This window comes from Vicia villosa, linkage group LG6 (assembly GCF_029867415.1).
Source record: "Vicia villosa cultivar HV-30 ecotype Madison, WI linkage group LG6, Vvil1.0, whole genome shotgun sequence".
Classification (NCBI taxonomy): domain Eukaryota; kingdom Viridiplantae; phylum Streptophyta; class Magnoliopsida; order Fabales; family Fabaceae; genus Vicia; species Vicia villosa.
This window is the reverse complement of record NC_081185.1, coordinates 154,839,376-154,851,099: the sequence shown is the minus strand read 5'-3', so window position 1 is coordinate 154,851,099 and position 11,724 is coordinate 154,839,376. Positions and strand designations below refer to the sequence as shown.

Genomic DNA, 11,724 nt, shown 5'->3' with positions numbered 1-11,724 from the left:
TAAGTTTTGGTCTTCAATTATGTATGTTTATGTTATAGGATGTCAAATTAAGTGTTTCATTTTAGAAAAAACGAATATAAAAAAACTTGTAATATTTTGAAAACCGGTTTTAGAAAATCTATTTTAAAAAATACAAAGAAAAAATCCATTTTTTTAAAGCTGAAACAAACTGGCCCTTTATAACGGAAAATATGAAACAACTAATCCAAATATTAATATTGCTTACATTTCATCTTCTACGTGAGTAACTATTTCAATTTAAATTTACTATTTTTCTTAAGTTAATTATCTTTTTTCAACTTATCATTTTTATTAGAGTCTGCAAATAAATGCGCATGTAAAACCATATCACACTAAAAACATATCTTCGAAATTGAGAATAATTTTTAAGTTTTATTTTCTAATTTAACTTTAAAAATTGAGAATAATTTTTAAGTTTTATTTTCTCCTTTAAAGAAGAAGTTTGGCCATACATTATTTTAAAAAAAATTCAATAAGAAAAAAAAATCTAGTTAATAGAAAAATATTTTTAAAAAGTAAGCTTGAAGAGTCATGAATATAAACTTTTCGGTGGCCATACCATGCATCTCATTTCTTGTATTTGCCTCTTTATTGTCTTTAAGCATTTCTCATTTAAAATTTAAATATTTTGAATATTAATAATGCTAAAACATATTAATAATGCTATCAATTACTGTTTTTATTAAAATATTATGCATTATAATATCGTTATTTAAATATTTTAATAGAATATAATATTTTAATTTTATATACTATAAACTCCTAAATTTTCAATAAGAATAACTATCCAATAATATTATAATTTATAATATTATTGATGGATAATATTATAATATTATTATAATGTTTAAGTATATTATTTTTTTAATTTTTTTTTTTTTATTAAATTTTTTAGAAAATAAGATTATTTACAACTTAAGCCAAATAAACTCTTAGGTAATGGACGATTTGTTTTAAGTTTTTTAAGAATAATTTTTATTGTGTTATATATTTTAGTTAAAAAAAGTTCTAAAACTCTAATTTTTAAAAAAATTTAAATAAATAATTGATTTAAATAATTATTCATAAAATATTATTTTAAATTTTTTTTTTGCTATTAGTACTTTTATTTTTTATATCAAAATTTATATTTTAATTAGATACACTGTGTATTGAGTATATTGGAGTGTTAGTGGGATCCAGATTTGTTATCTTTAAAGCGGAAAAGGAACACGATTCTAGCTCAACCTCACCCGTTAGATGAATCACACGCTCCAGATCTTGCATCTCAGTGTCTAACGGTGCTGGCGCTGGCGCACACTGTGATATTTCCCATTAACAACGTATCATTCTAAAACCACTGGTGTTGCCGGCGAGACTCGATTTCTCGTTGTTTGGATCTGTGAATTTCGCAAAGATGGTAACAAAAACAGAGGAATCGGAATTGAACAATCTTGAAATCCAGGTCGATAATGGTGGCGGAGGAGCTTGGGAGTATCTTTCACTCGTCAGGAAACTCAAGGTTCGCCGCTCTGATAAAGTCCTCAAGCACGGTTTGTCCATCTTGAATGATTCTAAACTCCGATCCAAGCTCGGTCCCGAAGGTTAGTTACTCCAGAAACCTAATTTTGAATTTTTTTTATAATCATAATGCTTTAATTCTGAGTAAGAGTAATTTTATGCAAATCGATTTCAGTTTCAGTTTGAAGTTTATGTGATGATTGATTTTTTATTTTATTTTTTTGTTTCGATTCAGAATGGACTTTATATGAGCAGGTTGCAGTTGCGGCTATGGATTGTCAAAGTCTTGATGTAGCTCAGGTTTTGATCTCAATTTATTTGGTTTATTGTTTTTTGAGTTGTTTCTTTTAAATATATGTTGCTGTGAATCTCAATTTTGTTGAGATGTTTTTGTGGTTTGAAATTCAATTGTTATTCTGTGGTTTTTGGGAATCATGTGCTCGGATGGTTCTAGTTTTCATAGCTATTTATTTGAAATATTTGAGCATGTTTTGATTTACACTTAATTAAGCACTTAAAAGCAAAAGACTTATCATTACAAAAAATCAATTAAAGTCAATAGCTTTTGAAATAAGTTATGAGTTTTTTTCTTTTGAAGTTATCTTGAAGAGCCTGTGAAAATAAGTTATGAATATGTCATACGCAATTTGTATAAGCTCTCTCAAATAGTGTCACTGGTAGCCTATAGAAATAAGTTGAAAACACCTTATGAATATGTCGCAAACTATATTTACATAAGCTCTCCCAAACATTGTCATTAATATTTTTGCCAGTACATAGTCTCAAACTAGTCAATCCAAACAGTCTCTTACTTTACTGTCACTTGACTCACTTATGATATGGAGATACTGGGAAATTCATGCGTTATATGGTATGGTTATTTAAGAAATTGGTTGCTCTTGGTTTTACCTTCCTGTCACTTGACTCATATAGAAATCGTGTTCTTCATAATCTTTATGTTGCCTGAATTGAGTATTTGTTACAGTAGTTTCTTTCATACACGATGGGAAATCTTCTTGTTTTAGAATCGACTATTGATCATAATTTACTTCTTTATTAGGACTGTACAAAGGCTCTTCGAAAGAGGTTTCCTGAGAGCAAAAGAGTTGGTAAGTTTATACTTTCTTAGCCTTCTATACCTTTTCTGTGTTGTGGGTTTGGGTTGCTCAAATGAATAGCCCCGTAAACACAGCTCTTGCTACAATCTACACATGAATCAATATAAGCTTAAAGGGAAAATAAATTAATTTTTTAAATGGCACCACTTGATCTTATAGATAGAGAGACCTGCTAATTTAGCAGTTATCTGAGTTTCAAATGCGACAGTTGAATATTATTCTCTGTAGGAGCTTGGCTCTGTGGGCATTACCGCATTAGGATATTCATCCTTTTGCAGTTACAGAAATAATGCACTATTTTCTCAATATATGTGCATTTTATCCTTTTCTTCTATATTATGTGGGTTGCTGTTAATCCGTACTCAACAATTGGGCAGTGATGACTGATGATGTATCTGTGCTGCAGCATATGGGTCACTGTTAGGCTAAGAAACAATTTATTTTAATTAGCCTTCTTGTAGTAGTTACATTTAAAACTTCTAAAACTTTATGATAATTTTCCATATACATTCTACCTGTAATGTTTACTCCCAAAACACAAGCAACTGCACACACCCTTCACTGATTACTGATGCCCAGTTCTGGTTTCTTTAACAAGTTTTGGTATTGATGGGTGATTAACACGTATGATTTCCATTCATTCAAGAGGGATGCTATATAATGTTAATACATTCACAGTTTGAAATCCAAATGAGTTTGTTTTGCATATGCACGTTCTTGCTAATTCTGTTTACTTTGTTTGTGGTGACTAATTGTTACAGGCAGGCTGGAGGCAATGTTACTTGAAGCAAAAGGGTCATGGGAAATGGCAGAAAAGGCTTACACAAGCCTTTTAGAGGACAACCCTCTTGATCAAGTAATCTTGCTTAACTTTACAGGGAAATATTGGGAGGGGGAATTGTCAGTTGATCAGTTGCCCCTATGTTATGAAACAAAACTTGTATTAATGATGATCTTTTTTTGTTGTTGTTTTCTCAATCTGACTTGATATATGTCATTCTTTTACTTTAACCTATAAAAAAGACCTGGCCGTCGGCCGATTGAGTACTAAACCAAAAAAAGGCAACCCGATGCTAAAGAGGTTCCACCATGATGGGATTTAGGGGAGGGTTGGATGTATGGTGTATTTATTGTTGTACTCTTACTCTGCACGTGCAAGAGGCGGATTTTGTAACTTGAACACGTTATCTCCAAGCATACAACAGCTGTGCCAAGGCTTTCTTGAGTTTTGAAAACCTAACTTTTCTTTTTGGCTGTGTTGTTGTTGTACAGACCATCCATAAGAGGAGGGTGGCTATGGCAAAGGCACAAGGCAATATTTCTGGGGCTATTGAATGGCTTAATAAATATCTGGAAATGTAAGGCAGCTGTTAATTTTTTGCCCTTCGGAAATTGAAAATAAAAGGAAAATACTTAAAATTTACATCTGACGGAAGAACATATATCTGAACTATTGTTCTCACTTTCACAGATTCATGGCAGATCACGATGCATGGAGGGAATTGGCTGAAGTATACTTGTCCCTCCAAATGTAACATTATTTTTCCATTTCTCTTTCAGTAGTGATTTATTTATGTTGCTAGTTATTAATCTTACTTAGTTTTTTTGAACCTGTCTTTCTGCTAGGTATAAACAAGCAGCATTTTGCTACGAGGAAGTGATATTAGCTCAACCAACTGTTCCACTCTATCACTTAGCATATGCTGATGTAAGTAACTTCTTTAGGAATTACGATTAACTACTAAGCATTGCATCCTTAGAGATACACAGGTTTACCTCGGAAGTGTTATAAACATCATCTTGATTTCGATGATATTGCGGTATTGCTAGGTACTTTATACGCTTGGTGGATTAGAAAATGTCCAAACTGCCAAGAAATACTATGCATCCACTATTGACTTAACTGGAGGCAAGAATACCAGAGCACTCTTTGGTATATGCTTGGTGAGTTCTTTCTCCTCTTCCATCTCACTGTTTAGTTTATTGTTCTTCTCAACAACTTCAGCTTTTCCGATTCTTCTTTCAAACTTATTCACTTTTATGCTTGAAAATTGAGTTGTGCTCCTTTTCTCCAGTGCACTTCTGCTATTGCGCAACTTACTAAAGGAAAGAACAAGGAAGATAAAGAAGGATCACAGTTACAATCTCTAGCAGCAAAAGCGTTGGAGAAGGATTACAAGCAGAGAGCTCCTGACAAGCTCTCTCAACTTACAACTGCCTTGAAGAGTTTAACATTGTCGTCGTGATGCAGCACTTCTTAAATATTGTTGTTTAACAGACTTTTTCACTTTATTAGATCAATACCATAATGAATCAACATATTTAGAATTACTCATTTATTTAATTTCAATTTTAAAATGAGAATTCATTTTGCTCTGCATTTTACCTTCCGTAATAAATATTTATATCTAAAGACATGTGGAGGTTTTGATGGCATTGTGGCTCTAAAATATTGTGATAAAACTTTCATAATGAATGTGATTTGACACTGTTTTTCTTTCTTTCTTTCCATGTCTGCGCTTTTCCACTTGGGATCAATATTTCTTTTTGATTGAGAATATTACTTTAATTTGTCTAGCTCATATATATAGGGGTGTTCGTGTTGCAGTTTTGACGAAAAAAATCATCTGAATTGCAAGAGAAAAATCGTGCGGTTTGGTTTGGTTCAGTTGCTTTTAAAAAAAATCAAATGCGGTTTGGTTCGGTTGGTTCGGTTTTTTACAAATATTTTATTGAGTTATTCATACACATATAGATGACAACATAACTTTATAGATGACAACATAACTTTGTATTTTGACATTCATACACTATCAAATAACAACAAAACTCAACAATTTTACAAATTTTCATTTAATATGTAAAAATTAAATTAGACAAAAGTGAAATAATAAATATAAAAGGATAGTATAAAGCAATATAAAAATTATTATAATTAAAAAAAAAATAGAAGAGATGAGAGATTAGTGAAGATGAAAAAGAAAAAGGACTAAAGAGTTAAGAGATTAGAGAAGATGTATGATAAAAACAAAATTGAAATAAGAAACATTTGTATAAAAAAAGAAAGTAAGAAAAAAATAATATAAGAGAGTAGAGAAGAAGAGGGAAGATATATGAGTCAAAGAAGACGCAATAATGTTATTAGAGATTTGAGAAGATCGAGACTAAAATCATGTGTAAGGAAGAAAAAATTGTTCGTAATCATAAGATTAAGGTATAATAGGTTTAAGTTTAAGTTGAATGTGAGTTAAGTAAACATTAGGTTGTAACATAATGTAGTTTGATTCAGTTTGGTTCGGTTTACAAAATACAAACCACAGACCGAACTGAACCGTACAGTTTTGTTTAAAGATGACCCGAACAAATTCGAACTAAATGCGATTTTTTACGATTTCAATTTTGTTTAGTTTACGGTTTTCTATTGAATTGATTTGATTTTGAATACCCCCTACTCATATACTCATATAGGAGTACTATTTGTTATTTTCCCTGTCGTCTACACATCACATTAATGGTCGCCCTTGCCACATTGTTTGTACAATTTTCCATTTCTAGATTATTGAGGTGCATATAGCAGCTTTTTATTATTGGTTTATTATGGTATCTACTCCAGTCCCATCTCAATCCCGCAAGACATGTACCCGTATCAGACGCTGTTATGTTACTGCCCTTTTTTACCTTAAAAAATGCCGCTTCTTTTGGTCAACTGGTACACTTTTAGGATCCCATTAAAGCAATAATGAGAGAGACACTTGTCTTCGATACAGAGTGTGAATTAATCAGCAGTAGAAGAGGTTAGCAAGTTAGTTAATGGCGAGTTTGTTGTAGTATTTTAAAAATATAATATTAAATGTTTTTAAAGGTATTGTATCAATTAATACATGAGCAGTTCTCATAAGGCTGCTGGAGTCGGTCAAATGACTAGTTACTAGGTAAATAGAGTGATATGGTTGTTGCTAGTTTTAAGGAACAACTGACACACTTTCTTTGAGCCACGATCTCTAACTACACATGACTAGCAACGGTTATTCCAACATTGATTGAGAAACAGAACATACATAATTTTCATTATTACGGGCATTAAAAAACAAAATAGGTAGTTCTTTAATATTTTGGGTTTTATCAACTTCATAAAAAAATTATTCTTTTCAATTATGTATCTTCGGTTTGTTGAGAAGAATTTGTTAAATCATAAAAGGTTAACGCGTTGGATAGCATGATCAACACATCTTAGATTATCAGTTACTATAACAATAGAGTTCCATGTGGGAGATGCCTTGCAAAATGAAAACTCTAGCTAAAAGATGAACCAAAGGATTAATCTTAGTTGCATCAGCCTTACTAAATTGTGAACAAAACCAGCTTGGTTGCTCATAATCTGAAATTAACCGAGAACAGTTGGAGCTGAAGATGCAGCCAATTGCATGCAATACTTGCAATTTGAGTTTCGAACTAATGCTGATATGGAAAGATACATTCTCATCAAGTGTGAAAATCTGCTAGACTATGCAAATCGTTGGCAGATCTTGTCTACGTTACAGGGACCTCTAAAATAACAAATGTGCAGGTAAGAAATAAGAAAGGGTATCAAACCCTGAACTTTGATTTCTATCATCAGTTATTCTCTTGTTAGTTGTTATGGAACAGAACTTTGATTTCTATCATCTGTTATTCTCTTGTTAGTTGGTATGGAACAGACGTTCCTGGAAATGATATACATCTAACTTCAGCAAACTTCATACTAAACAAGGGATTGCAAAACAAGAGATAAATTCATGAAAATTACAGTCCAAGTTATCAAGATTTGGTTATGGCCTCAAACAATCAAACATATAGATGTGGATGACAACCCTTAGGAGTATGTGTACATGCAAAAAGTGTGTTGGGATGACAAGAGCATAAAATGGACTTTGCATAGCTACAAACAAAGTTTACCAGTAAATTTGTAGCCAGTGTTGGAGTTTGAGAAGAATAACTACCATAGGCAGTGGTGCAATCACTTTTGAATCAGATACTATGTTAGGAATGATAAGGAAAATATAAATAAGCAATAGGGCTTTCTATATAACCTGCATAGTTAGAAGATTTCTTCGGATGAGGCTTGCAACTGAAAATGCAACCCAGCAAATCTTAAAAATGGAAAGACAACAATGATTCACAAACAATGGCAGAATGGAAATCGTATTGACAGAGCAAACTAAAATATATCCAGCCTACCAGCAAACTAATAAACAATTGATCAGAACCTCATATCCAATTTGCACGAAATATTCTTATTCACGTCTCAAATGAAGAGCACAAAACTAGTATAAACTCTCCAGAGCATGATGATAGCTTTAACCCTTCAGAGCATGAAGATAGCTTCACCATCTCAGTTCCCTGAGCAACGAGCATATAAGAAAGCCTCGAACGTAAAAAAAGAAAGGGCACTGACGTTCATTGTAATTAGGTGACTGTCTTCTTTAACATCAGCTCTCCTAAGCTAGTAATTAACTTTGTAATAATTGTGCATTATCAGTTTGGAATATCCACATTGCATATTTGATAAAATGAATTCTCAGTGCCAAAAAGTTAAAATAAACAACAGCCTGGAACTGTGTATAATTAATAGATATGTACACTCTGATAAAAAAATATCGACATGCACTACCGGTTTGTAAATCGGAATACTAAGTTGAAAAGCACGAGAAACAAACTTGAAACAAAATGGATCATAAAATTAACACCTCAAGGCAAATATACAGCCATTTGTATTGCCAAAACAAAAGCCCCTGATCTGTTCAAACATCTCAGCTAAACCAGAGAGGTGAATTTAACAGGGGGTGAAAGAAACAAAACTAAAGAACTCTTTTTCAGTCAACTGTATTTCAGTGACATGATCGATAAGTAAATAACTGTTAGTATTAATAAATATATGATGGATTTCTGCATCTCTACACGTTCTTCCATGCATACAAAATAAGTGAAAAACCAAGACCCGGGAATTTGGTTTCAGAAAACCTCTCAGAGAAAGACCACTGAAGCAGACCAGCATCATCAGAAGAAAGGGGTTGTCTAGTCCACAACTTATCCGCCGGGAGACACGTCCTGAACATAAAAACAGCATCTGCAAGAGACGTACCAAAGAGCCAATTATGAACATCCCAAAAAACTTCCACCGCAAGGCCATCAACAAGGATTATATGATTCCCCCTAAACTTCCACCTCAACCGATTCACTTGCATCACAATTTTGCTGTCTATGCGAATTATAAGCGACGGATCACTAACACCACTTGTGGTATCACATTCAATCACAAGATCATGAGTTTGGCCGTTATCACGAAACACAGTCTTGGTACCATACATCTTCTTACCAAAAACATTCTCTTTCTTGGCTACTAAAATAGCTCCACTAGAACCACACGGGAACGGAACAGCATTCGTTTTCTTGAAAGCTTCTTTCCTCAAATTCCCAAGAAGAAGAACCATCTGCCGATCCACAACAACCCCAACATAAAACCCTTCTAACGGTTGAGGCCCCGAACCAAATTTAGCCGAAGAAAGATCCCAAAAGACATCAATTTTAGCCGAAAAAGCCTCAAGACTCTTGCAACCTTTCTTCTTCGAAAAAACCCACGGTTTCACATCCACCTTACAAACACAATCATGGATCCCAACCGTCAGAACATGACCCACCAAATTCTTACTCCAATTAACCGTAACCGGACACGACCTCCCCCGTATCCGGCATTGATAAACACAAGTAACCATATTATTCTGCGCATTCCTCGCCGGACTCGACGACGACGAAGAAGAATCTGCAACTTGAACTCCATTCTCACCAAAACAAGTAGGAAAATCCTTCATTTTGAATTTTGTTTGAGGTATTTCAACAAACAGATGGAGCCCCCAAGACTGAAAACAGTAAAAGTTACCTTAATTGCAAAACCTATGTGAGAATGGTTGGATTGAAGAAACATTAATAAAAAAAAGGACAGACAAATTTTGAGAATGTAGGATCAAACACAGAAACAGACAAAGCAATAAAAAAAACATGGTAGTGAACTTGTTTCACTGTCAAAAATCCAAAAATCAAAATGCGCGTTCTTCTCTAAAAGAAAAAGCAAAAAAGAAAAAGCACAACAATAATAATAATTATAATAATAAAAAAAAAGAATAAAATAAAAACGGAAAAAGAAAAAGGAAGAGAAAAGAACGAACCTTAAGAAAATGGCGATGGCGATGGCGATTGTGACATGATCCAGAAACGAAAAAGAAAACGGAAACAGAAGTGAACTGAAGTGGGTAAAAATAAAGTGAGGAATGAAGAGGGAAAAAGTTAATAAATTAATATAATAATATTTATATTTATTATTATTTTTAATTTCTATATATGATTATGACATGGTTGGTTTTATTATTATGTTACTCGGTTACTAATACAAGTACGTGGGGTGTGATGTGTGAGAGAGAAAGATGGAAGGGAGAAGTGGAGTGAACGACTCCTCGCATAATATAACTGCTTATTTTATACAAAAACCTAAAGAACCATTACTACATGACATGTTGTGTTATTGTGTATACAATGATCCAATCTAATAATTTTAGATTAGTCTCTAAAATAGTTTTTTTATAGATATATTGGTTGTCTTAGTAGAAAAAAATATTAAGAAAAAAAAAATATTGATAGTTTAAAATATTTTTATACTGTCAATTAATCACAAACGATATTACATTAAATTATATTTTTAATTTAAAAATACTGATATGATATGGTAGAATATTATAATTCTATAGGATGATGGTGTAAAATGAATTTATTCTTATAGTGTAAGTGTAATATTTTTAATTTTAAATATTAAAATAAAATTTAATTAAAAATAAAAAGAGTAAGAAATAATATTTAATTCTTTTATTATAATAACTTTTTCATATATTTTTTAATTTATAAATATTAATAATTTATGTATATTAATAATATAAAATGAATAAATGCTACTGACAAGATTTAATCATAGAAATTCAATAAAAAATAAAATAAAAATTCAGTTGAACTGTTAAGTCATTAAAAATGAAATATGGGCTCAACAATGACCATAGTGGAGGAATCTGGATATTGAGCCATAGCGAGAGAATCCGAATATTACGACGAAAATTAAAAAAAAAAATCTTTTACAGGGGTTAAAGCGAGTCTCGCTAACATTAAATGGTGATATTGTATAATTAATTCAATAATATAATGATGTATTTAAATGTGAGATATATCAACAAGTAGATCCAACGGTAAGATCTAATTTTGTTAAATATTTTTTAAAAAACTAAAAATTAATAAGTAATTAATTTTGAAATACATGTGTGGTTTGTTTATGATATTCATAATTTTTAAATAAAATTTTCTTTAAAACAATTAAAATGTTTAAATTATATCACCATTTGTATAAAAAACTATAGTATAATCTTTTTTTTTTAAATGTAAACTTGATTAAAAATTATTATTATTATTATTATTATTATTATTATTATTATTATTATTATTATTATTATTATTTATATACAAAATTTAGATGACTTGCACTCTTGAATTCATCGGATCAAGACAAACCTGGAGGTTCAAAAATACTGATGTACTTGCACATTATTCACCAAAGTTTTAATATTGCAATTGTTTAAACATGAATAAAAAATATTTTACAAAATATTGCAACGTTTTAATATTGCAATTGTTTAAAGAGAAGTTGTGTTTAAAATAAAGTGAAATAAAGCAGGTATACAAATCATTTTCCGAGCTTTCATTTCACCTTAAATTTTTTCATAACTAACTCCCGTGTTTGAATGATAATCTTGCAAGTCTACTTCCTCTCCTGTACCGGAGTTGTATCGGAGCTGCAAGGGTCGTCGTCAACATGAAGACCTACCTCTATCATTCTTGTTCCATAACAAAATAATGGCGCGCTCTATGGAAATGACGATTGATTCATACAAAACCTCACCACTGAGTCTTCCCTTCCAGATCTTAAAAGATTCAACAGTTGCATCGAATAGAAGCGATTCCATATGTTCCTGGACTAAGCTGCATTCCGATACTCCCTATCGATAATATTAGG

General features: G+C 31.7%; 2 protein-coding genes across 4 annotated transcripts; one reads left to right on the top strand and one right to left on the bottom strand.

Moving 5' to 3' along the window:
• The first annotated feature begins 1,225 nt into the window (after positions 1-1,225).
• On the top strand, positions 1,226-5,003 carry LOC131610647 (uncharacterized). Its single transcript, XM_058882651.1, has 9 exons — positions 1,226-1,604; positions 1,757-1,821; positions 2,582-2,630; positions 3,401-3,495; positions 3,912-3,997; positions 4,111-4,170; positions 4,266-4,347; positions 4,470-4,583; positions 4,715-5,003. Exons 1-9 carry the CDS (start codon positions 1,418-1,420, stop codon positions 4,883-4,885), a joined length of 909 nt encoding a protein of 302 aa, XP_058738634.1. The 5' UTR covers positions 1,226-1,417; the 3' UTR covers positions 4,886-5,003.
• A 3,332-nt stretch (positions 5,004-8,335) lies between these two features.
• On the bottom strand, positions 8,336-9,961 carry LOC131610646 (uncharacterized). Of its 3 annotated transcripts, none has more exons than XM_058882648.1 (2): positions 9,842-9,961; positions 8,336-9,535 (listed from the first exon to the last, which is right to left on the bottom strand). In XM_058882648.1, exon 2 carries the CDS (start codon positions 9,485-9,487, stop codon positions 8,573-8,575), a length of 915 nt encoding a protein of 304 aa, XP_058738631.1. In that variant the 5' UTR covers positions 9,488-9,535; positions 9,842-9,961; the 3' UTR covers positions 8,336-8,572. The 3 variants fall into 3 exon arrangements, with proteins under 3 accessions (XP_058738631.1, XP_058738630.1, XP_058738632.1); XM_058882647.1 differs by having other exon boundaries at positions 8,336-9,555; positions 9,842-9,954; XM_058882649.1 differs by having other exon boundaries at positions 8,336-9,569; positions 9,842-9,924.
• Positions 9,962-11,724: the final 1,763 nt, after the last annotated feature.